This window comes from Melanotaenia boesemani, chromosome 24 (assembly GCF_017639745.1).
Source record: "Melanotaenia boesemani isolate fMelBoe1 chromosome 24, fMelBoe1.pri, whole genome shotgun sequence".
Classification (NCBI taxonomy): domain Eukaryota; kingdom Metazoa; phylum Chordata; class Actinopteri; order Atheriniformes; family Melanotaeniidae; genus Melanotaenia; species Melanotaenia boesemani.
In genome coordinates, this window is record NC_055705.1 from 5835729 (window position 1) to 5858997 (window position 23269).

Below are 23269 nucleotides of genomic sequence, written 5' to 3' on the forward strand. Positions count from 1 at the left end.
CTCACTCCTGTCAATGACGTCCCACGGATACCGGACCCGGCGCTTCTCTGTCACTTCTGTGTTTGTGACTGTGGAAACAACTAAGTCCTGGTTCTGGAGTTCTTCACGACATTTGCGGACCTCACTATCACCACGTGCACAGGTGTGTTTACTAAAGAGGTGGCGCGCGCCAACAACGGTTCGGGTTGTAGTTTCAGGTAGTTGCAGTTTAATGTTGTTAGGTTAAAGTTAGCTAGCTGGCTAGCACTATGACGTCCATTCAGTAAAAACTAGAGGATTTTATGGACGTGTTTCAGCTAAAAATGGCTGTAGAAGGTGAAGCAATGATTTTTCAGACAGGTTCGGTTTTCATCGTTTCAGGCGGCAGCGATGACACCACCGCTGTCCTTTGGAGGAAGAGGAAGGAGGTGATGATGATGACATGTAGTTAGCTGGCTGCCCGGCTGGCTGACGGACGAAGCAAAGCCCGGTGAGAGAGGAGGAGTACCCCGAAGCCAGCTCAGGGTCCGGGGAGAGAGGCGAGGATGCCGCGGAGGAAGCAGTCCAACCCTCAGCCGGTGAAAGGTGAGTTTTCTAGAAAGTGTTTCGTTTCTGAAATCACGGTCACATGATGAGGAAGTGGTTCAGTGTCTGCTCTGTGGACACTGTTCAGACTGGTTTCTAACCTAATCTCAGGGGTTTACTGGTATAAAAAGCCCCTTTCAGAGCAGTGTAACTGGTGTAACTGGTGTGACTGGGCCTGCTCTTCATCATCTACCAGAGGAAGACTGCTTCCTCTGCTGTTTATCTCATCCTGAAGGCTCCTCTTCCTCTTCCTTCTGTCTGCTTCCTGCTTTCATCAACCCTGGCCTCCCTATGCTGCCTCCTCTCCGTCCCTAATCCTTCCTCTCTTTCTCTCACCCCTTCCTGTTTGGGTTCTCCTTCTGCTGTTCCCTGGTTAGACCAGGTCTTTGACCAGAACCAGGACCGGGTCCAGAACCTCCGTTATTATCAGCAGACTCTGAGCTCTTAGATCAGAGGAGATCTAAAACAGGTTTCTGCAGGATTAAAAATGTAATCCATCATCACCTCTTCCTTTTCCTGACTCCTCCTCCTCCTCTTATCTCATCCTCTCCAACATCCTGTCATCTCCTCCTCCTCCTCCTCCTCCTGCTCTTCATCTTCACTCCTACTTCTTCTCATTGTTCTGCATCCAGACGTCACATCTTTGTCGTCATTTAAGACCTTCACGTTATGTTATTTTTATACAACGTTTTTGTCCGTGTGGTCCAGTGATTCCTCCTCATCTGCTCATCATTTTGTTTCTACTGTGATAATAAAACTATTATTTATTTTAAATGGCTCTGATTCTACTTGTAATTGTTCTAGTGGACGACTACCATCCTCCAAAAAACTGCTATAAAAACTTTACAGATGAATGTTTTTTCAGCATAAATCAACTTCAGTCCTGATCAAAACTTCTGAACATTAAAATATTAAAGGATTTTAACCCTTTAAATACTAGTTTGATGTCACTGTTATTTACAAGTTGTTTTCCATGTAACTGTTGGAAGAGCGTGGGAGTATTTTTATGAAATCAGTCCTGGATCTGGAGAGGAACCTTTAACCGATCGAAGTTTGACTCGTGTTGTTAATGAAGTCTTCTCCGTGTGTTTTCAGTGGAGTCAGAAGGCGAGTCGGCGGACTGTGATCTGGGCTGCCTGGTTCTGGAGAGGGACTTCCTGTTGGGTGGAGAGCTGGAGTTCGGAGACCCGGAGATCATGGGTCTGGACCGAGAGACAGGTGGGCGACTTCGTCCTCACCGAGGGATACAGAGTTAAATCCGACCGGTTTCGGATGGATGGATGGATGGATGGATGGATGGATGGATGGATAACTTTATTGTCATTATAAAGGAGCAGCTCTGTCGGGTCATGATATAAAAAAATATATAAAACATTAGAAAAAAATAAAATATATAAAAATCACCATCTAGAAATAAAAGTAAAGCTGAATTAAAGAGTAATAATGGAGCAAAATGACTCAAAAGTTTGTATAAAGTGTGAATTATCAGTAAACTTATTAGATAAAAACAAAGTCATTCATTAAAAACTAGTTTAGTTGTAAAACTATGAGCGAGAAGCTCAGTTTGAAAACAGTCAGTCCTTGTGAAAAATGAGTAAACACAGAAATGACTGATTTCTAAACCTCATCAGGTCATATTTTACTCCCAGTAGAAGATAAAAAACATGTCAGATGAAACGGATATTTCACCATGTGATGAAAATATGAGCTGATAGTGAATCTGATGGAAAAGTTGGAACAAAAGGCTGGAAAAGTAACTGGTACAAAGCAGAAACACCTGGAGGAGCCTTTGAAAACTAACCAGGTTACCTGGTAACAGGTCAGTAACATGACTGGTATAAAAGGAGCATTTCAGAGAGGCAGAGTCTCTCAGATGGAAAGATGGACGGTCTGAGACTAACTGGATCTAAGCATTGAGGGTCTTCAGGTGTGACGTGTCTAACCAGGTGTGTTTTGTGGTCTTCAGGTGTGACGGTGTTCTCTCTGAGCATGGAGGAAGACCCCTCTACACCATCAGACCTCCCGGTATTGCTGTCCTGTAAGGGGTGTGGTCAGCTGTTGGGGGACCCCCCTCTGGGACCAGGCTTGGACCTAGGTAACTGATCAAAGATGGCCACGTCTGAACATCTCTCCACCTGGCTTTCGACCTCATTTGATTGGTTGTCTGTGTTCCAGATGTTGGCCTGGGCCTAGGGGCGGAGCTTTACTGCGTGACCTGTGAGGAGGGTCTGCAGCAGACCTCCTCCATGGAGGTCTCCAGCCTGTCTGAGCAGACCCTCAGCTCCAGCCGGAGGAGGAGAGGTAAGACCGGCACCGACATCCCCGCCAAGCTGTACTCCTGCTTGCTGTGCGCCTTCACCTCCCGCTACTCCAACCACCTGAAACGCCACATGAGGATCCACGACGGCCAGAAGCCGTACCGCTGCCCCGCCTGCCCGTACGCCTCGGCCCAGCTGGTCAACCTGCAGCGCCACGCCCGCACGCACACGGGGGAGAAACCGTACCGCTGCCTCCAGTGCAGCTACGCCTGCAGTTCCCTCGGCAACCTGAGGAGGCACCAGCGCATGCACATGCAGGAGGCGCCACAGAGGAGGGAGAGGAGACGAGGGAGGAAGAGGAAGGCTGACGCTGGAGCCGAGGAAGGTGAGGAACACACTGTATGTCCACCCTCATCATCTGTAGGACGGGGCATCATCTGACAGAGTTAGCAGCACCGGGTGATGATGATGATTGTATAAAGCCTGTCCAGACATGTGGCAGCCATGGCGTCCTCCTCCTCCTCTTCCTCCTCCTCCTCTTCCTCCTAGAGGAAGAATGTGAAACGGTCCAGATATGAATCTCTTTGCTGAGCATGTCGTCCGACTCGTTTCCTCCCTGCTCATTACAAACAAACCTGTTTTCCAGCCTGGAGAAGCTGAATCTGTTTGTTTGTTTGCTTTTATACCGTCTGCTTCCAGCAAACACACACACACACACACACACACACACACACACACACACACACACATATGAATATTTAGAAAAACAGAGAAAATGTTTAATTGATCTCAGGGATTCAGATCATTTTATTTATCTTCTCTCTGTGCTGACACGCTTCTATAGTTTGCTGGAAGCTGAAGCTGTGGTTACAAACACACCTCAATCAAACGGCTGAATTTCTTCGTCTGCATGCCGCTCAGCTCTGCGGACGTAGTTGTGGTTGGAGGCTGACCAGGCTGACCTGGAGGGCAGCAGGATGGTAGCGCTCCAGGACTGGACTAGGACACCCCTGAGCTAGATTATTGTTAATCTTTCAAGTCTAAGAGGAGATTTTATTTCTTATTTTTGATGCATCATGGTGCAGAAAAGAGGAAGCAGAGAAAGAGGAAGAGAAAAGCTCTCTGGTTGAACGATCCTTCACCTGAAACTAAGCTCAGCTCAGCACAGCTGCAGCAGAAAACCTCTTCAGTTCATCTTAGTGCTGAAAACCCAGAAAGGATGCAGGCAGCGTCAGGATCTGAGTGAAGAGGAGGAGGACTTGGAGGAGCTGGGATAGAGGAAGTGGTCTACATCAGTGTAAACCTAGAAGTCTGTAAATCCCTCTCTCTGTGTTCTGCAGTGACTCTGAGACTCTCCCAGGACTCGGCTTACCTCCAGGCCTTGGGGGGCCTCGGCTCTCCCTCCAGCCCCCTCCCAGTCCTCCTCTTCCCCCTGTGCTGCCGTGTGTGTGGTCTCACCCTGGAGGAGGCTGACCTGGAGGGGGACAGAGCTGAGGGGGAGGCAGAGCCTGACGGTGGACAGGTACATGACCTCAGATTGGTGGTTTGTGATGGTTGCTGGTCCTGAGCAACAGCTGTGTTCCTGGTTGCTATGGTGACGGAGCAGGGCCTACTGAGTGTGGGGAGGGGGTGGATGCAGGTATCAGACAGGTGACGTTAGTCTGTCCTCATGTCTTCCAGGCGTGTCGTCGCTGCTCGCTGGACCTGCTGTCTAAAGATGGCTCGGAGCCCCCCTGCAGCCCCGACACCCCGCGGGGGTCCTGGCAGGGCCAGCGTGGCACCATGCTGTACCGCTGTCCTCACTGCCCCTTCCTGTCCCACTACCCCAACCACCTGGCCCGCCACTCCCACACCCACTCTGAGGAGAAACCCCACCACTGTCCACACTGCTCCTACACCTCCTCACACCTGGACAACCTCAAGCGCCACCTGCGCGTGCACACGGGCGAGAAGCCGTACCAGTGCCCGTCTTGCAGCTATGCCTGCGGGAACCTGGCCAACCTGCGGCGCCACGAGCGCATCCACTCGGGCTCCAAGCCGTTCCACTGCAGCGTCTGCGGCTACTCCTGCAACCAGAGCATGAACCTGAAGAGGCACATGCTGCGGCATACGGGCGAGAAGCCATACGCCTGCGCCGAGTGCGGCTACACCACCGGCCACTGGGACAACTACAAACGCCACCAAAGGAAGCACGGACACAACACGGACAGCTGGGACAAACACGCCCCCGTCAACGGCCTCAGCTGGGGCCCGAACACTCAGGAGAGCCCGAGTCAAGGACCGGAGCTCAGCTCCATACACTGAATGCTCATGAGAAGGGGAGACGAGAATCAGACCATGGACTCGAAATGATTTGATTTAAGGAAAAAAGCCAAATGTAACACTCAGACCTTCCAGCAGATTTTTAGTTCCTCATACCAGTTAATCAGGTGATCTAGGTCCATATTTTAAATACCTACAATCAGGATGGTCTCCATCCTCTGGGCTTACTGGAGTCAGTGATGGTGCAGGACCCCTGACATGATCTGACTCCATCACTGAGATGAAACACAGAAAACGGGACATTTGTGTGATTAAACTGGAGATGACCATGAATGGACGAGACAACCGTAGACGGACAAGACGACCGTGAACAGACGAGACGACTGTGGACGGATCATGAATGTGAACTGACAGGACGACCGGACATTGAACCTGCAGGACGATCAGACTTGGTGATCATAGACTGATGGGACGACCATAGATGGACAGGTCCTTGACTGTGTGACTCTCCTGTCCACTCTGACATGGGCGGACGGATCTGATGCAGTGAAAGAGTCCCAGATGTGCACAACAGGCACTTTTCTGCTCAGAAGACGAGTTCACACCATTCTGTGCTAAACCTGCTGCCATAGATCTACATGAGTCTAATCATACTTTATATTTTCTTCTCCTTGTTTTAATCCAGCTCATAATCCTCCTGTAGGACGACCGTAGAGCTCAGGAAAGTGAATTATGGATATAAATGTATGAGTTCAGTAGCAGAAGGTCGTGTTGCAGACATAAAGAAAAGCTTTTCTACACTGGTCAACCTCCAGCTCGGGTTGGAGCCAAACTCAGGTGCCTTTCATGGACTGCACTGACTTTTAAAGGGGCATTAATGTGTGTGTGGGTGTGTGTGTGTCGGGGGGGGGGTTAGCTAGACTGGTTTCCTGTGATCTGATGAAGCCAGTTGAGGATTATTTTTTCTCTACAGATGATTATTTTTATGTGTGACCAGCTTTACGTGGATCTGATGAAGGGACGGGTTCTGTTGCTTTGCTGTCTGGGTCGGGTGGGTTTTCTGCACCTGTGGACAGGTGTGGAGATGCTTGCCGCTCTGAAACAGGAGAGATGCATCGCTGACAGCGTTTTCAGTCAGTGTCAAGCCAGTGAGGATGAAAAGGGAATGAAAGTTTATTTTTCTGAGATGGATGTGAACATGTTGCTGCTACCTCTGCTGTTTCAGAAAGACTAAATAAAAGGGGAAAAATCCCAAATCCACCTGTTCTTTGTTTGTTTAGCTGCTTTCATGCATACACTGGAGTCCTGAGACGCTACCGACCTGAAAGTCTAGTCACAAACTCCAGCTGCTGAAATATTATTCTTTACTGGTTAATTTGCTGAGTTAGTTATTAGTGCTGGACCGGACAGTACAATGAAAACCAAAACGGAGACCAGACAAGCGCCTGCTACACATGTAAGGAAACTAAAACATGTTAACCCTGGGTTTTCTGTTCCTGAGTCTGTTACCGTGGTAACTGATCCTGAGAAGCAAACCTGGCGTTTCTACCTGTCTGCTCCACTTGAAGCAGCTGTCAGAGATGAGTTGCCATAGCAACGTGATCCCAGAGATCTAGAAGCTGGATTAATGCACAATGTTTCATGAAGGGAGGACTTTCAGACCTCTGATCGATGACCTACCATACAACAGCGTGGACATGAGATGACGTCACAGCAAGATGTCTGCTTTGAGCTGCCATACATTTTCTTCGCTCTCTAACGTCGGCAACACAACATTTTAGAAAGACAATGTGCCGAGTCCTGGAGAAAGTTTTTCTTTTTTCTTGTCCACACAAACTTTAGGCGGCAGGATGGGCTGAGTGGGTTTTTGTCCCAGCAACAGCAGCGGATGCAGCGTCAGCATATTTTTCTTTAAAATTAAGCTAACGCGCTACGATAGCTCACTGGTTGGAAGCTTTGAATGTATGTGTAAATGTTTGCTTTGTTTCTGACACCTTCTTCATTTGTAAATTGAAACTTTATTGTAAACTCAAAGTACAGCCAGATATGTTAATGATTGAATAGAATAAATACTACTAAACTTATCACGCTTACTATAAAGTAAAGTATTTAATAGTTTAGTCAAAAGACACTTTATCAGGTAACATTGGAATAGCCATGCTACAACATCTCACTGACTCTGAACATGTAAAACTCAGTAGGGGCAGCTCTTCTGTTCTCCTTGTAACTCTAAGAGTAGGGGAATAACAAAATTAATAAAAAAAAAAAACTCAACTTCACCATTGATAAAGCTCTTGGATAAAAATGGAAGATATATTTAACAGCAGGCCACCTTTTCTGGGATTACATGTTAATAGGAGCTGAACGTATTGAACAGGACATTTTACTCTGGACCTTAGCAGATGTTTCATCCATACATCATCATATAATCTTGGCGGACAACTTTAATTGTGACTTGGACATGATGGATTATAGTCCTCCCAAACAACCAACACCACTGAAGATGTCAGCAGCAACAAAAGAACTATGTTCTGAACTTAAATTCTTACATACATGGAGGACAATAAACCCCAAGGAACAAGATGATACATTCTTCTCACATCCACATAAAAGTCAGTAAAGAATTGATTATTTATTGGTGTCAAGGCCCGTTTTACAACATATCCACACATGTAGAACTCATCCATCCTCTGATCACTCTTCAGTTAGCTTGGACCTTACCCAACTTCATTCTGAAAACGCAGAGGCAGCTTTTTTATGCAAAATAGAGATTTTTTGAGTATGGCAACAAACCAGGAACGCTACTAGCACGCTCAGTAAAAGTAGAAGTTAATTTCAAATCTTCACCTGTAGATAAAAATCCATTAAGACACTATGAAACACAACAGATCGCCCAAATTATGAAGCAGGTTTACGGGAATCTATACATGTCTATACAATCCTACTTTGTGTGAATAAATGGCACTACAGAGTCTACGTGAAGATGCGAGGAAAGCTTTTTGATTACAGAAAGTACGTGAGGGGGGGAAAGCACCTGGACCCAATGGTTTTAGTTCTGAGTTTATAAGCAGTTTGTCAACTATTTAGTGGAACCTCTAACAAATATATTTTCTGAATCTCTGTGAAATGGACATCTTCCTCCTGGGTTTAATCTGGCCCACATATTTCTAATAATAAAAACTAATAAATACTAATACTAATAAATAACTGAGAATTGCTCTTCGTGTAGGCCAGTCAGACTAACTGGTGTAGACCTTGAGATACTGGCAAAGATATTGGCGACTTGATTGAAGAGATTTCTTCCAAATTTGATTAATCCAGATCAAACAGGATTCATTACCAATAGATACCCATGCAAATATGCGGTGACTAATAAATGTTGTCCAGTTCTCTCAGAATACCAAAACCAAAGTTATTGCTATCTCATTATACGTGGAAAAGGCATTTGATAGGGGGAATGGAGTATTTATTTAATGAAGAGATTTAAGTTAGGTGAAAATATTCTAGAAATCACCAGTGGCTCAGGTTTTAGTTAATGGAGGCTGCTGTGCTGCCCACTGTGGCCCCTCCTCTTCGCGCTGGCTCTTCAGCCATTGGCAGAAATGATCAGGAGACATCATGACATCACTGGACTCGAACCAGTGGGACTTGACCACAAAATTGCACTTTATGCAGATGATGTTTTGCTCTTTGTCAAAAATGCTTAATCTTTCATTCCTGTTATTCTCTCTGTTATAAAACTATTTTCTAAAATTTCAGGTTTACAAAATGATTTTTGAGAAATCTGAAGCTGTCCTTCTTGGGAGCTTTACTCAATTTCCCACTGCAGCGCTCACCATCTGAATTTACTTTTAATTAGAATATCTGCAAATGTTAATATATTCTATAAATATAATTTTACAAATATTATTACAAGAATTAAAAGGGATTTAAATTGCTGGATTAATTTACCTTTATCTTGGACTGGCAGAGCAAGTTTAATCCAGTTTAATCTAGTTTAATCACTAATAAATTCATCTTGATTAGTTTAGCTAAGATGAATACAGAGGCTTCTTTATCTGATGCAAATGCTCTCTCTTCGCATTACACCATAGAAAAAAAGACTTTTTCCATATATTTATACCTTGATAAGAAAGCCAGAGTGAAAATGAAACCAGTGCAACTTCCTGTAGATAGAGGGGGAATAGCCCCACCCAGCCTTCTTTACTATAACTGGGCTTGCCATCGCAAACGATCTATAACTGGATTCAAATATTTTAAGAAGAAAAAATCCCCACACTGACTCCTGCTGTTGGAACCTATATTCCTTACTCTGTTATTTGTAAGGAAACATAAAAATCCCTGTAAATATTTTTAAAAATCCAGTTGTATTCAGCTCTTTACAAACATGGTACGATATATCCAAACTAACTGGTCACAGTCGTTCTCAACTTATAATTAATAACATTTTCTCCTACCTGGTCAGGGGAAAGGTGTGTTTGAAAAAGGGTTTGCAAAAGGTGCTAAAACAATCGGAGACCTGTTTGAAGCTGTTGTGTCTCCAGCTGCAGACTAAATATGGAATATGCCCCGCCCATTTTATCTCATACTTGCAGGTTAGATGTTTTACATTTACTGCATGCAAGTTTCCTGATGACAAATACGCTGGGAGAGCTTCTTACCCCAAATATATATCAAAAATGGTAATAATTTCCCTTTTTTATCTGAAGCTGCAGAACTTGGATCACGATAGAAATGATAAAATCACTGGTACATGAGGGAAGGAGGTTGGTATCCAATCAACCCAGCAGGAGTGGTCCGAGGTATTTTCAGTCAAGCAAAATCTTTAATGCAATCAGTTAAAGGAAAGCCAACAGCGAATTCTCCACAGCAAACAACGCACACCTCAGTCTCAATAAATATAGATCTGATATTTCTCCATGTGTAAAAATGTAAGAAGGAGCTGGGAACTTACATGTTTTGGTAATACACACGTTTATGGAAGATATTTTTTTAAAAAAGAAATCAAAATGGAAGCTGCTTTGTTTCTGTTTTCATCTTAACCCCCCCACAGTGTTCTCCTGTAACAAACGTCTCTTACTAGCTGAACCGTGTGTTTGTGTGGATAAAAGATGACCCCCCAGCAGTAACAGTGGTACAGAGAGTTATACACGATTCTGCTGATGGAAAAGATGCATATTTTTTACAAGTACAGCAACCCGTCTTATCTCGTGGGCCATAAGAAATCTCAGACCTGCTACAGAAGGCTGGACTAACTTTTAGATTGAACCTGATGTCAGAGGAACTGCACTGAAAATGTCACTGTTTTCTTTTTTGTTTTTTTGAGCTTCTTAAATGAACTTAACATCGTTCCTGCCATGTTTAAGAGGAAACTGGGGGTCTATGCTGAAATAATCTAGTTTAGTAATTCATTTTTATGATGTTATAACATGGCTGTGAATGTAGTTTTATTTTATTAGGTGCTCCCATGATTTTTATATTTTGTGGGTAAAAATCATTCAAATTTGTAAAAAAAAAAAAAGAGAATGCAATCATTTGCAGATCATAATTTTTTTCCCCATTTATGTAAAATAGCATTTGTTCTATCATGTTATTTTAAAACCTCTCTGGTTAAACGTCTCAGCCGTCGGCTGCCGGTGGAGCAGCCTGGGATGCTAGCAAACACTGAACACGTGTCTCTGAGCTACACCACCTCCAGTGAGAATAATAATATGTCCTCGAAGCTACTTCCTCTTTCAGGTTGTCTGTTTAGGAAACACCTGTTCACGCAGCCAGAGATGGAGGGATGAGGACCCTCATCAGGACTGCTCGTCATGCGGTAAAAAGCTTCATTTAAAACCACACAGCTGGACCCAGAAACATCCTTTCTCCCAGACGGAGGCTAAGGGTGGAAACAGGAAAGACAAAGAAGTGTAAATGGTTGTAGGTGGGGTGGGGTGAAAGAAAGATGGTCGGTCAGCTGTGACAGTGACAGACGGGTGATCTCCATTTTCACATGAGCACAGCCCATATTCAAAGCAGATAGAGTTCCTGTATGAAAGTTATAGATTTAATTCAGATGCCAGCAGAGAAAGCCACAGTCAACACCATCACCCATGGGCCAGGTGAGTAAACCTCCAACTTTCTATATTTCTGTTTAAACGGATGCTTTAAATCTTCAGACAAACCCAGCGCTCCTCTTTGGGCTTGTAAAGAGATTGAACCATCGCCAGAAAAATCATTACAGTCTTTGTGAGGACATTTGTACCAAAGTCTTTCTGAAAGTGAGGAGTTTAATAAAAGAAAAGACATTTTAGCTGTTTTCCAGCTTGTTATCATACATGTAGTTCGGTTTTCTGTCAAAGAAGCTGGTGTAGGGGAGAGATGTGACGAAGATGATGCTGTTTAAGCCATCGTTTGGGGGGGTAACTCACTGAAACAATCCACCAAAGTTCAGTGGTGGAGCTGAAACTGATCCAAACACAGACCTCCTCTATTTTCTCCATGTTTAATGTTTTATTTACATTCTACAAATTCAGAAGCTCTTTTTGATCTGAGGGCTCTAATGCGCCCCCCGGTGGAACCCTCTGGGAACTGCACACACTCTACAAAGAGCAGTTGATCTAAACCAAATGAATCCTACCCAGTTCTTCTGGTTGGTGATAAAATCTTACTATATTTGATTCACCTAATCGGAAATGAGAAGAATGGTTGAACCATCTTCAATGCTTCCTTTAGTTGCTACTGACTGAGTAAATTTATTTAGTTAGTTCAACTCCACAGTCAGAGCTGCTCAAATCATTTGGTACCAAGTGTGCAACGACCACAAAGGCTCATGAGAAATACGTATTCAGCAGAAATTTAACCTTTTGTCCCATCCCCCTTTACGAACAATGCTGTCGACCAAAGTGAGCGATGGAAGGTAGAAAAGGTAGAAGACAAAAATGAACACAAGATAAAAACTCATTATAGCACCACAATAATTAGAAAAAATAGAGGAAGCACTAAAAGCCAGCAACTCAGGCTGAGTTAAAAGCCAGTGAGAAGTAATGCGTTTTAAGAAGGGACTTAAAAACAGGAAGTGAATGGGTCTAACATTCAGTTTCAGGCCGGTGACTAATAACACTTGGTCCTCCCTGAGCTTCTTCTTGGACCTGTGATAAAAGCACGAGTTAAAATCTCAAAGTGAGACAAAGACAGGGGAGATTTAACTTCAGCCAGTTCTTGGATATTAAAAAACTGGATTTGACTACTGAGTTAATCTGTGTATCAAACTGGAGATTGCTGTGTAGGTTTACCCCGAGGTTTGTAGCTGTAGGCAGCCGATACTGTTTAATGTGCTTAGATTAAGGTCGACTGGAGGAATCCTTAGGCCCAATCAACAGAACCTCGGCCTTACTGTCATTAGAATGCTAGAGATTTTAAGACATCCAAGCCTTAATTTCAGTAATGCACCCGAGTAGGTAATTTTGCGTTTTCCTGCTTCAGTGGAACATAAATCTGACCATCGTTAGCATAAAAATGAAATATTAAACTTCCTAAGAATTGAGCCAACAGGAAGTCTGTAAAGTAAAAAGAGAAGAGGCCAAGGACACAGAAGCTTCTCTCTGACTTCGCTAAGACCTAAACCAATCCAAAGCAACACCCTGAACACCCACAGAGCTCTCTGGGCGAGATAAAAGGATATGATGGTCCACTGTGTGGAAGGCAGCTGTCTGGTCCAACAGAACCAAAACAACACAGTGACCAGAATCTGTGGCCTGGAAAACATCATGAAGGATGCGTAACAGTGCTGACTCAGTACTGCGGCGGGTTTTGAGCCCAGACTGGAACGGTGAGGATGTGCTTCCTCTTCCTGTTTCCAGCGGTGTTGTAAGGTCTGCTTGTTGGGCTTGTCTATCTGTGATTTATTGTGATTTGCGGGTTTTTGGACGTGTCTTCTTCCTCGGGCTTCCTCTGCTCCCTTCGTGACGCCCTCCTGATCCTCTCACAGCTGTCCACAAAGCAATAACCCCTACGGCCGGTTGTTCAAAAACTTTAATTAATTGGGAAATCCCATTTTTCAGGACGACGGATCACGTAATCCCGCTTACTTTTACCCCGGTTGTTCAAAGTAAAATAGGATTGGATCACTCAGATCCAAAATCCCATTTTCAGGATCCCGTAATCCGGATTTCCAGCATGTAGATCAGTGTTCGCTGTCCCCCTCTGTCACACCTGAGCCCCGTGTGGAGGCCCAACCTCTGGCTTTCTGTCAGAATGAGGGACGGACGGGGCGAGTAGAGGGAAGAAATCGTTAGAAATTTTGTTTTTGACAAGTTCTTTTCTGAATATGCAGTAATGGATAAATTTTATTTGTGATTGTTATTGTGTTTGTTTGGGGGTTTGTTTCATGGGGACATGATAATGTCATGTTTTTATCTTAGCTTTTTATGCTGAAAGGCTTAACTTTAGGCCACTTTATCACTGTAACGGTTAAACAAGTCAGATGTAAAATACAAATAAAACATATTCACTGAATAAAAATCGTCTGATCAGCTGTTAGGTTGAACCAGTTTCTTCCTGAAATCCGCCTTTTAATCCTGCCCTGTGTTGGGATCAGGATAATCCTGTCTATTTGGATCACAGTGATCCGGATTCTACTCCAAAGCTTCGAGGGTTTTATCTGGATAACAACCAGGATTGGATTAGTTGATCCAAGTGGATTTTGGAATCCGGATTTCTGTTTTGAACAACCCGTTTTCAAGATTTTATCTTTTCTGAAACCGAAATCCGATCGGATTATGTTTGAACAACCGGCCCCGAACCGGAACGAGAACGCAACAGTCCTTGTTTTCAGGACAGCCCCGTTTCCTTAGTTACCGTGGGCGTCCAAACGGACACACCCATGCACATACACACGCACACACACACACAACTTCATTTGACAGAGACAGCCCGCGAATAACTGAGGAAATATGTGAATAAAAAGATATCATGCAGAGAAAGATGGAGGCTGAACAGGCAGCATGGGTTTCATTTTTATCAGCTGTTACATTTATTTTTATTTCTATTTATTTTCACATAATCTATGAATGAAATAAATTAGTGTTGAAAATGACTTTGTTTCATATTTCATACAAAACTTTAAGTTATAAGGACATTAATGTTTTTACTACAGTAACTAAAAAGTTACTTTTAACAGTAACTTACTTTTTGGTTTAAGTTATCAACAAAGTAACTGAGTTACTGTTTGAATGAAGTAACTAGTAACTAACTAGTTACTTTTTTCAGTAATGAACACATCCCTGAACACGGCATATTTTTGATTGATTTCAGAACAATTCCCAACCCAAGCTGTTCCCGGGAGACATCGTGGAATATCCCAGGAACAAATACTTCTCTCAGTTCGGGGTGTACTTCGGGGAGAGGGACGGCGTTCCCTACGTGGCCCACCTGACATGTCGAGGTCAGTGTGGGTCGGTCTCCAACGCTGATGGAACAAACCTGTTCCAGTCTGCTTTCTCTTATGAAATGCTTTGCTCTTCCAGATTCAGACACCAAGATCCCGCTGTTTGGCCGAGCGCTGAGGTCGGAGGTCAGACTGGATCCTCTGGAGCTGCTGGGGACTAAATACAAGGTAGTAGCTGCAGTTTCCTTCCAGTACGGGGAGCTTGGCTCTGAGACCGCAAACATTGTGGTTTGTGATTCCAGGTCAACAACATGCTGGACGAAACACACGCACCCAGAGACTTCCACACGGTGGTCAAACCCGCCATCGAGGACATGATGGGCCGCGAGGTGACCTTCGACATCCTGTTTCACAACAGCGAACACCAGGCCACGCTCTTCAGATACGGAGTGAAGAAGTCCGAGCAGGTGGGCACCCCGATGGCAGCACACACTCCTGACGTAGACAGAATGCATGAAACAGGTGTGTGTGTTACAGATAGAGAAGGTCTACCAGCACATCATGCCGGCCTGGAAGAAGCTGTTCAAGCACAAGCTGCTGTGAAGGCTGCTGGGCTCCGTGTGACCACCAGAGGGCGCCCTAGACCTCCATTCTTCCATTGTTCTGTCCATCTTTCCACTCTTTTCCTCCTTTCTTTACACTCCTGCTTCTTGTTTCCTTTCTTTTATTTCTTTTCACCTGTACTCTTACCTCCTCTTTTTCATCCTTTCCCTCCTTTTATCCTTACATCCTTCAAATCATGTCCTTTTATCCCTAATTTCTCTCCTTCAGTCCTTCATTCCTTTCCTACTTAGTTTATTTCCTCTGTTCCTTACTTCCTTCCATCCTCTTTCTTTCCTCATTCTCCTCATCGTCAATCTTTATTATCTGTTTAAACAATAAAGACAATAATAACAAACCCTGAGTTTTTTATTCTTTCCATATAAAATGAGAAGAGATGAGACCATTCGAGTTTTCAGACAAAATCAAAATTCTGAAGAAAACATCTTAGAAAAGTTTTCATTTCTTCAGTTTTTTTAATTACTACAGCACAATTTTGCAAACTAGCCTGGTTTTATCAAACAAGTCAGTAACATGTGCACCACAGAAATATTTACACTGGAGTAAATAAAAACATGCTAACAAAGAGTAAACAGAAAATATATCTAGAATAAAAGAGGCAAGAACAACAGAAGGAAGCTGTGTGTGGCCACAACGTCCACATCAGAGGCCATCTCTTCCCTCCCCAGACATCGAGGGAAGAAGCGCCTTGAGTGTCGAAATCTTGAATCGCAGCCGCATCAATTTCTGCACAGGAAGCATGGACACAGAGAAAAGACAGTGATCTCCAACCCTGGTCCTCATGCCCACTGTTTCCCTGCTGCAACACACCTGATTCAAAACAGATCTCTGACAAGTCAGTCTGCTACTGAGCCTTTAATTTGACTTAGGGGCCGCTGTCCTGCAGATTTTTCAATGTTTCCTGCTTCAACACACCTGACTCAAATGAAATAGATCCAATCCACAATGACTCATCAATTTAAGTATCGAGGTGGTTTTGGAGCAGGAACACATCAAAAACATGCAGGATTGTAGCCCTCGAGGACCGGAGCTGGACACCACTGACTTAAACCTACCTGATTGCTGTTTTCAGTAAGCAGGTGTGTCCACACCTGGTGGATGTGCTTATCCAGTTTCATCAGTGGGGTCGTGTACCAGGTCTTTGTAAAGATCTTTAGCTGTGTCTGAGCTGTGAAGCGTGAAGCTCTGGAGGAGTTTGTCTTCTTCTGTGTGAAGGTTTCTTAACTGTGTAAACTTTCTTATGTTAGTGTGTAAAATAAAAACTCAACAACCGATGGTTAAAGAGTTTATTAGGGTGTAAAAATAAACTGATAAACAGAAAAGTCTTTCTGTTTCTACCACCATGATGAATAAACCAGAAATTTATTCTTTTATTCTTAATTCTGATTAGTTTGATTCCATTTATTTCACTTTTCTTCTTCTGTCTTTACTTTTCATCCTTCTTTAATTCCTCCTCTCATCTCCTCTCCACCCCGTTCCTTCAGAGTCTTCCTCCTTTTCCCCCACCTTCCCTCTCCATCCTCTTCCTCACAGTTTAGGTGCCACAGTGACCTTTCCGGTCTTCCTGTGCACCTCTTTAAGCCATGATATCAGGATGTTGTTGGTCTCCACCGGCTTGTCCATCTGTGTCCAGTGTCCGCAGTCCTCGATGTGTCCTCGGCTCAGATTTGGGACCTGCAGTTGGTCATAAACCAGCTTCAGATTCATCTCCAGCCACCCGGAAGTTTTTCTCGCTGCTGATTTTCTTACCAGGTTCTCCATTCCGCTGGAGAAGGACGGCAGCAGGACCGGGTCTTTACCGGCAGTCACCATCAGCGCCGGCATCAGCACCTTACAAACAAACAAACAAACTGAGAGCTGCCATGGTAACATATGAGCAGCTGTTTGGTTTGTCCCTTCTGGGCTACCCTAGTAACCTGGCCGAGGGGGAGGAGGGACACTTTCCATGTAAATGACAAACTGTGGGAACAACCACAGGGATTCTGATTCCTACATAAACATTTTGTCATCACCCAGTCGGACTGGCTGGAGATCATCACCCAGTTACCACACTGGTAGACGGCAAGGCCCAAAGGTCTGGACCTGTCCGCTTCTGGGACGTGATGTCTTGGCCAGACGTGGCCCAGATGTCTAGATCATTCTTCTAAAACCATGTTTCCAGATGCAGTTGCATGTTACCATGGAAACCTTTTCTGATATCACCTGAAAATCTCACTGAATCTAGAAGACGGATAGTTTCTGTCTGGACCTCACTGAGGAGACCAGAATCTCCTCCCAACATTTCTGTTTGCCCCAGCTGGACAGCCTGCTGGTGGGATGGAGGTCGTCTTTACTGCAGCGTGGACCTGGTTGCTATGGCAACATTGACTAGGGATAACTCTTTAGACCAGAGGTGTCCACGATGGCAGCTCTCCTGCAGGTTTTAGATTCAGATCAGCAGCGAAAAGCTGCTAAAGCTGCAGGACTGGAACTGGACATCCCAGATTTAGACAGTAAGCTTGTTTCAATAAATTTTCTTTTAGAACTAAATTAAACCGCAAAAAGTGGTTTAAATTAAAATCTTTATGACAGATGAAAGAATAATCTGAGGGAAAGATTAGTCAGGTATTTATAGCTCAGGTAATTAAGCTGCCTGCTTTCATTCTCCTTATTAATATAATTTAATAAGTTGTCCAGCTTGTTGGAGACGGAGATGTTTTTGACTCCAGCGTGCACACGCTTAGTGTTTTATCATTTTTCAAGCAAAGAAACGAGCAGTCTTACAAACCTTTCCCAAGGGCTGGGAGAACATCCACTTCCAGTTTTCAGTTTGGTTCCGATACCAGTTCAAAGGCCTCCTGGGAAAGAAAACACCAGAGGATGAATTCATCTCTGTTTCATGATTATATCTGCATGTGTACTGTCAGGACTAGATTTCCTAAAACCTCAAACAGCATCGTCTTACATCCCAGTATGTCCAACCAAAACTCAGTAATATGTATATATATATATATATATATATAAAAAAGGAACATTTATGATCACAACTAATGAAAGAAGCTGAGATGGAAGTTCAGAAAATCGATCTAAAACCGAATCCTGGGACATCCTGTAAACATTTCTACCCTTCATACATGATCCATTCAATGACTGCAAGGTGTCCAGACCATCATCCCTCCACCACCGTGCTGACAGCTGCTATGAGGTGTTTAAGGACCAAACATTCACTGTTGTCTGGTCTGTCCAAAGGACCTTGCTCCAGAAGTCTTGCGGTTTGTCCAGATTTAGCTTTGCCAGCCTAAGCCGTGCTGCCATGTCCTTTCTTTCTCTTACAACATTCCCAACAAGCCATACTGGTTCAGTCTTTCTCTAACTGAACTGTCGTGAACTTTAACATCTAACCTGCTAACCGAGGACTGGAGGGTCTGAGATGTAGTTCTGGGTTTTTCTTGGTCTGAACCTGGAGGGACGTCCACTCCTGGAAGATTACTAGCTGCCTGGAATGTTTTCCATGTGTGGATAATCTTTCTCTCTGTAGAATGATGGACTCCACATAGAATGGAAATGACCTTATAACCCTTCCCACATCAATGGGCAGCAACAGCTGCTTCTATGACATCATTACTGATGTCTTTCCTCCTTGGCATCGTGCTAACACACACACCTGAATGAACCTGAAGCTTTAAAAGAAGCTGAGAGGAGCTTCAGAGTTCCTAAATCTACATGTTCTGCTTCTTTAAGCCGAGATGAGGTATTTTCCACCTGAAGCCGCTCTTTTTGAACTGGCTGACGTAGTACTGCAGGTCAGCCTCCGTCAGCATGGAGCTCCGGAGAGTCTCCTCTGGAAGACCCACAAACAGGCCGCCTGCAACGCAGCACAGACACAACATGAGCTGCATGCTTTCACTTCAGTCCATGTAAAAACTGTAAGAAGCTGGAAATCTTCCCACCTCGAGCACAGACTCCTGCAGTGCTGAGGGCAGGACGAGTCGCCTGAGGAAGATATATTAATTACATGACTTACACAGAGTAACCCTATAAAATACTCACGTTAAGGTCCCTTCGCTCAAAAATGTCCCTATCAGACCCCGACGCTACAATATTCTAAACCAGGCAGGAATCGCTATATTTACTTCAGTTTATCTCAATTTCAGAAGAATAACAGCATACTAACTTATAAATGGTGTTTTTCAAAGAAGTACAATTATGTTTACATTTAATAATAATAATCATTTTTAGAAAACATGAACCTGAAACTTAGGAGAAAAATAGGTAAAGTTTCAACTTTATTTTCCCTCAGTTACAAAATTACCTTTAGATTATTTACATACTTATAATATATATGCATTTAATGTCCAGGAGCCTTAAATGACGTTTAATTATGATGTTTTATTGCAGCAGGATGAGTTTCTATGAGCAGGTTTTTGTGTGAGGGGACCTGAATATGAGGGTTTTTAAATCAACGTTATTTGTGATCAGCTAAAAAATTTAAATACATGAAAACATTCGGAAACACTAAAAAGTGAACAGTGCTGTATAAATCATTAACAATGTGCTCAAAAAGAGTGTGTGTGTGTGTGTGTGTGTGTGTGTGTGTGTGTGTGTGTGTGTGTGTGTGTGTGTGTGTGTGTGTGTGTGTGTGTGTCACCATTTCACTGGCGCTGGAAAAGAAAATCTTGAAGGTCCTCTCTAAGTCCTTCTCCAGCTCGGCCTCTGCTACACCCTGTAACACAACCACAGGGTGGAGGTGGGAGACCATCCAGACCCACTCATCCACCTCTGATAACCGGTTCCCAGGTTCCTGATTCCTGGAACCTCTATTTAGACCTGGACATGATGATGAAGCCACTTCCTGTCAGACTTTCCACCAATCAGAGAGCTTAGATTGACGGTAACGTCCAATCAGGAGCAGCCAAAGATCAACCAGTGAGCAGAAAGTTCTATGTGTGTGTGAAAAGAAGAAAAATAATGCTCCTCTATGGCTGGAATAAAGCCAAGAAGACGTTTCTGATGCACGGTGGCGCCACAAAGCAGCTGAGCTGGAGTTGGTTTAGTGAGGATAGCAGGTAAATAGAAGCAGAATAACTGGAAATGAGGAAAAAGTGGAAACATGGAAATAGTTTCTGTTGTGTGTTTGTTTCAATAACAATATTTTTTCTCCTGAAAGCCAAGACTTGAGAGAACGATGAGATGAGAAAAGGTTTGGTCACTGTTGATCTGTGTGTTATTTCTACAAAGTTCTGTTAGTAATAAATTCTGCTTTCTTCTTCTGGTCGACCTTTATGCTGCTATATCTATTCATACATTCATTTTACATCATTTTACCTCCCAATCTGACAGCTGCTACACACTGGTTTATACTGGGAATAAAGGGTTAAACTTCTAAAGGTTACCAGATGAACCAGAATTTGTGGCCTGGAGTTTTAAGGGTTAAACTGAAAGTAAACGCTGAGAGAGAAATAAATAATGTTGGACATGTCTGAACCGGCTGCTCAGTCTATGCTCCCCTCATGTTCCCATCCTGTGGTGTGATGTGGCCTTACTGGTTTCTGGAAGTAGAGCTGGTAGTCAAAGATGGGAATGTTCTTCAGTTTCTCAGCCGGAGGAGCTGAGGGGTCGGCCGGGAACAGTGGTGTGTTCAGGGACGCCACAGCCCTTCACACCAACAAAAAAACCTATTTTACTTCTCCTGGAAGCCTCCAGAGAATCTTCCTGAACCTGCTGAGCGTTTACCTGACTCTTTCAGGATGATACTGGGCCATGGTCCACACCAGAGCGCCGCCCCAGTCATGACCCACCAGGGTGACCTGAGGGATCGCCTGCAGACAGGATGAAGACCAGTCAGCCGACAAAAGCCTGATCGGAGGGACGAGTGCTGAGCTATTACTCACCATTTTGTCCAGGAACGTTATTAAATCCTGTGGAAAGAGGAAGATGACGTCATCAGTGAAAACATTTCTGAAAAGCAGCGTGTTTTCGTGAAGGCGAGGTTAAACCTTGCAGAGCTGCTGCAGAGAGTACTCCTCTATGTCTGTGGGGGGAGAAGCGGCAAGTCAGAAATAATGAGGCCAGAACGCGGTTCAGACATGCAGTGTGAGGTTCTACACACCAGGGGGCGCCGTGGACTCTCCGTACCCCTTCATGTCCAGAGCCAAAACCCTGAACCCCGCTGCAGCCAAGGCCGGGATCTAGCACAGACAAAGAGGACGTGAAAACATGCCACGAAGCAGTTTTAATAAGACACAAAGCAGACAGCTGACCTGGTACCGCCAGGAGTACCAGCTCTCTGGAAAGCCGTGGCACAGCAGCACTGCTGGACCACAACCCATCTCCACGTAGTGGGTCCTCACGTCGGGCTGAGAACCAGACACACACATGAGTTCCCATGTCTTCCTAAGAGCTGCTGGCCGAGGTTCACGTCCTTACCCTGATGGTCACGTATCCATGAGACACCTGCTCCGGGCTGCAGGACACCGCTGGACTCTCCACTCCAACACCCTGAAACGCAGAGAGGAACACGTTTGCCTTCAGTTCTGACTAGGGATGTCAAACATGCAGTCCGGGTCCAAAACTGGGCCCACTGAGGGTCCAGCCGCGTCCGCAACACAAATCTGGTAAATATGAAAATGACAGAGAAGATTTTAACTGTAATATTGTACTAAAAGCAACTAATATTGTAATAAAACTGTAATATTGTAATAAAAGTAACTAATATTGTAATAAAACTGTAATATTGTAATAAAAGTAACTATTATTGTAATAAAAGTAACTGTAATATTGTAATAAAAGCAACTGTAATATTGTAATAAAAGTAACTAATATTGTAATAAAAGTAACTGTATTATTGAAATAAAAGTAACTATTATTGTAATAAAAGTAACTAATATTGTAATAAAAGTAACTGTAGTATTGTAATAAAAGTAACTATTATTGTAATAAAAGTAACTGTAATATTGTAATAAAAGTAACTGTAATATTGTAATAAAAGTAACTGTATTATTGAAATAAAAGTAACTATTAATGTAATAAAAGTAACTGTAATATTGTAATAAAAGTAACTAATATTGTAATAAAAGTAACTGTACTATTGAAATAAAAGTAACTATTATTGTAATAAAAGTAACTATTATTGTAATAAAAGTAACTGTAATATTGTAATAAAAGTAACTGTAGTATTGTAATAAAAGTAGCTAATATTGTAATAAAAGTAACTGTAATATTGTAATAAAAGTAACTAATATTGTAATAAAAGTAACTGTATTATTGAAATAAAAGTAACTATTAATGTAATAAAAGTAACTGTAATATTGTAATAAAAGTAACTAATAATGTAATAAAAGTAACTGTATTATTGAAATTAAAGTAACTATTATTGTAATAAAAGTAACTGTAATATTGTAATAAAAATTACTGTATTATTGAAATAAAAGTAACTATTATTGTAATAAAAGTAACTGTAATATTGAAATAAAAGTAACTATTATTGTAATAAAAGTAACTAATATTATAATAAAAGTAACTGTATTATTGAAATAAAAGTAACTATTATTGTAATAAAAGTAACTGTAATATTGTAATAAAAATAACTGTATTATTGAAATAAAAGTAACTATTATTGTAATAAAAGTAACTGTAATATTGTAATAAAAAATAACTGTATTATTGAAATAAAAGTAACTATTATTGTAATAAAAGTAACTGTAATATTGAAATAAAAGTAACTATTATTGTAATAAAAGTAACTGTAATATTGTAATTAAAGTAACTGTAATATTGTAATAAAAGTAACTGTGTATTGTAATAAAAGTAAAAGTAGTATTGAAATAAAAGTAACTATTATTGTAATAAAAGTAACTGTAATATTGAAATAAAAGTAACTATTATTGTAATAAAAGTAACTGTAATATTGTAATAAAAGTAACTGGTTATTGTAATAAAAGTAACTGTAGTATTGTAATAAAAGTAACTGTAGTTTTGTAATAAAAGTAACTGTATTATTGTAATAAAAGTAACTGTAATATTGAAATAAAAGTAACTGTAATATTGAAATAAAAGTAACTATTATTGTAATAAAAGTAACTGTAATATTGTAATAAAAGTGACTGTGTATTGTAATAAAAGTAACTGTAGTATTGAAATAAAAGTAACTATTATTGTAATAAAAGTAACTGTAATATTGTAATAAAAGTAACTAATATTATAATAAAAGTAACTG

General features: G+C 42.5%; 3 protein-coding genes and 1 long non-coding RNA gene across 6 annotated transcripts in view; 3 read left to right on the forward strand and 1 right to left on the reverse strand.

The window, feature by feature from the left end:
• On the forward strand, window positions 1–17764 carry LOC121635560 (zinc finger protein 513-like). 3 transcript variants are annotated; one of them, XR_006009473.1, is made up of 8 exons: window positions 1–142; window positions 361–564; window positions 1660–1782; window positions 2531–2659; window positions 2740–3207; window positions 4163–4344; window positions 4503–5887; window positions 17752–17764. XR_006009473.1 is itself a non-coding variant. In XM_041978793.1 (7 exons), the coding sequence occupies exons 2-7, from the start codon at window positions 525–527 to the stop codon at window positions 5124–5126; spliced, it is 1566 nt and encodes a 521-aa protein (XP_041834727.1). In that variant the 5' UTR covers window positions 1–142; window positions 361–524; the 3' UTR covers window positions 5127–6344. The 3 variants fall into 3 exon arrangements, 2 of the variants coding, with proteins under 2 accessions (XP_041834727.1, XP_041834728.1); XM_041978793.1 differs by lacking the exon at window positions 17752–17764 and having other exon boundaries at window positions 4503–6344; XM_041978794.1 differs by lacking the exon at window positions 17752–17764 and having other exon boundaries at window positions 10–197; window positions 4503–6344.
• plaat1l (phospholipase A and acyltransferase 1-like) lies at window positions 10942–15398 on the forward strand. The gene is made up of 5 exons (XM_041978883.1): window positions 10942–11188; window positions 14382–14511; window positions 14594–14682; window positions 14757–14921; window positions 14992–15398. The coding sequence occupies exons 1-5, from the start codon at window positions 11180–11182 to the stop codon at window positions 15055–15057; spliced, it is 459 nt and encodes a 152-aa protein (XP_041834817.1). The 5' UTR covers window positions 10942–11179; the 3' UTR covers window positions 15058–15398.
• Window positions 16348–23269, reverse strand: part of ephx2 (epoxide hydrolase 2, cytoplasmic) — a 12926-nt gene continuing 6004 nt past the window's right edge. Inside the window, exons 7-19 of the mRNA XM_041978784.1 lie at window positions 21481–21552; window positions 21315–21410; window positions 21164–21242; window positions 21051–21085; window positions 20946–20972; window positions 20788–20873; window positions 20598–20709; window positions 19703–19777; window positions 19005–19047; window positions 18817–18919; window positions 17843–17912; window positions 16825–16905; window positions 16348–16749 (exon numbers count right to left, since the gene is read on the reverse strand). Of these exons, the coding sequence (XP_041834718.1) occupies window positions 16603–16749; window positions 16825–16905; window positions 17843–17912; window positions 18817–18919; window positions 19005–19047; window positions 19703–19777; window positions 20598–20709; window positions 20788–20873; window positions 20946–20972; window positions 21051–21085; window positions 21164–21242; window positions 21315–21410; window positions 21481–21552 (1026 nt within the window). The 3' untranslated portion in view covers window positions 16348–16602. The remainder of the gene's footprint in view (window positions 16750–16824; window positions 16906–17842; window positions 17913–18816; window positions 18920–19004; window positions 19048–19702; window positions 19778–20597; window positions 20710–20787; window positions 20874–20945; window positions 20973–21050; window positions 21086–21163; window positions 21243–21314; window positions 21411–21480; window positions 21553–23269) is intronic.
• LOC121635643 overlaps window positions 17961–23269 on the forward strand; it is a 15521-nt gene continuing 10212 nt past the window's right edge. Inside the window, exons 1-2 of the long non-coding RNA XR_006009502.1 lie at window positions 17961–18052; window positions 19319–19326. This is a non-coding gene — a long non-coding RNA (uncharacterized LOC121635643). The remainder of the gene's footprint in view (window positions 18053–19318; window positions 19327–23269) is intronic.

Coding starts and splice junctions, on each gene's coding strand:
- LOC121635560 (XM_041978793.1), top strand. CDS start 525: ATGCCGCGGAGGAAGCAGTCCAACCCTCAGCCGGTGAAAG. Junction 565..1,659: donor CAACCCTCAGCCGGTGAAAG/GTGAGTTTTCTA, acceptor GTGTGTTTTCAG/TGGAGTCAGAAGGCGAGTCG. Junction 3,208..4,162: donor TGACGCTGGAGCCGAGGAAG/GTGAGGAACACA, acceptor TGTGTTCTGCAG/TGACTCTGAGACTCTCCCAG.
- plaat1l (XM_041978883.1), top strand. Junction 14,512..14,593: donor GGCCCACCTGACATGTCGAG/GTCAGTGTGGGT, acceptor TTGCTCTTCCAG/ATTCAGACACCAAGATCCCG. Junction 14,683..14,756: donor TGCTGGGGACTAAATACAAG/GTAGTAGCTGCA, acceptor TTGTGATTCCAG/GTCAACAACATGCTGGACGA.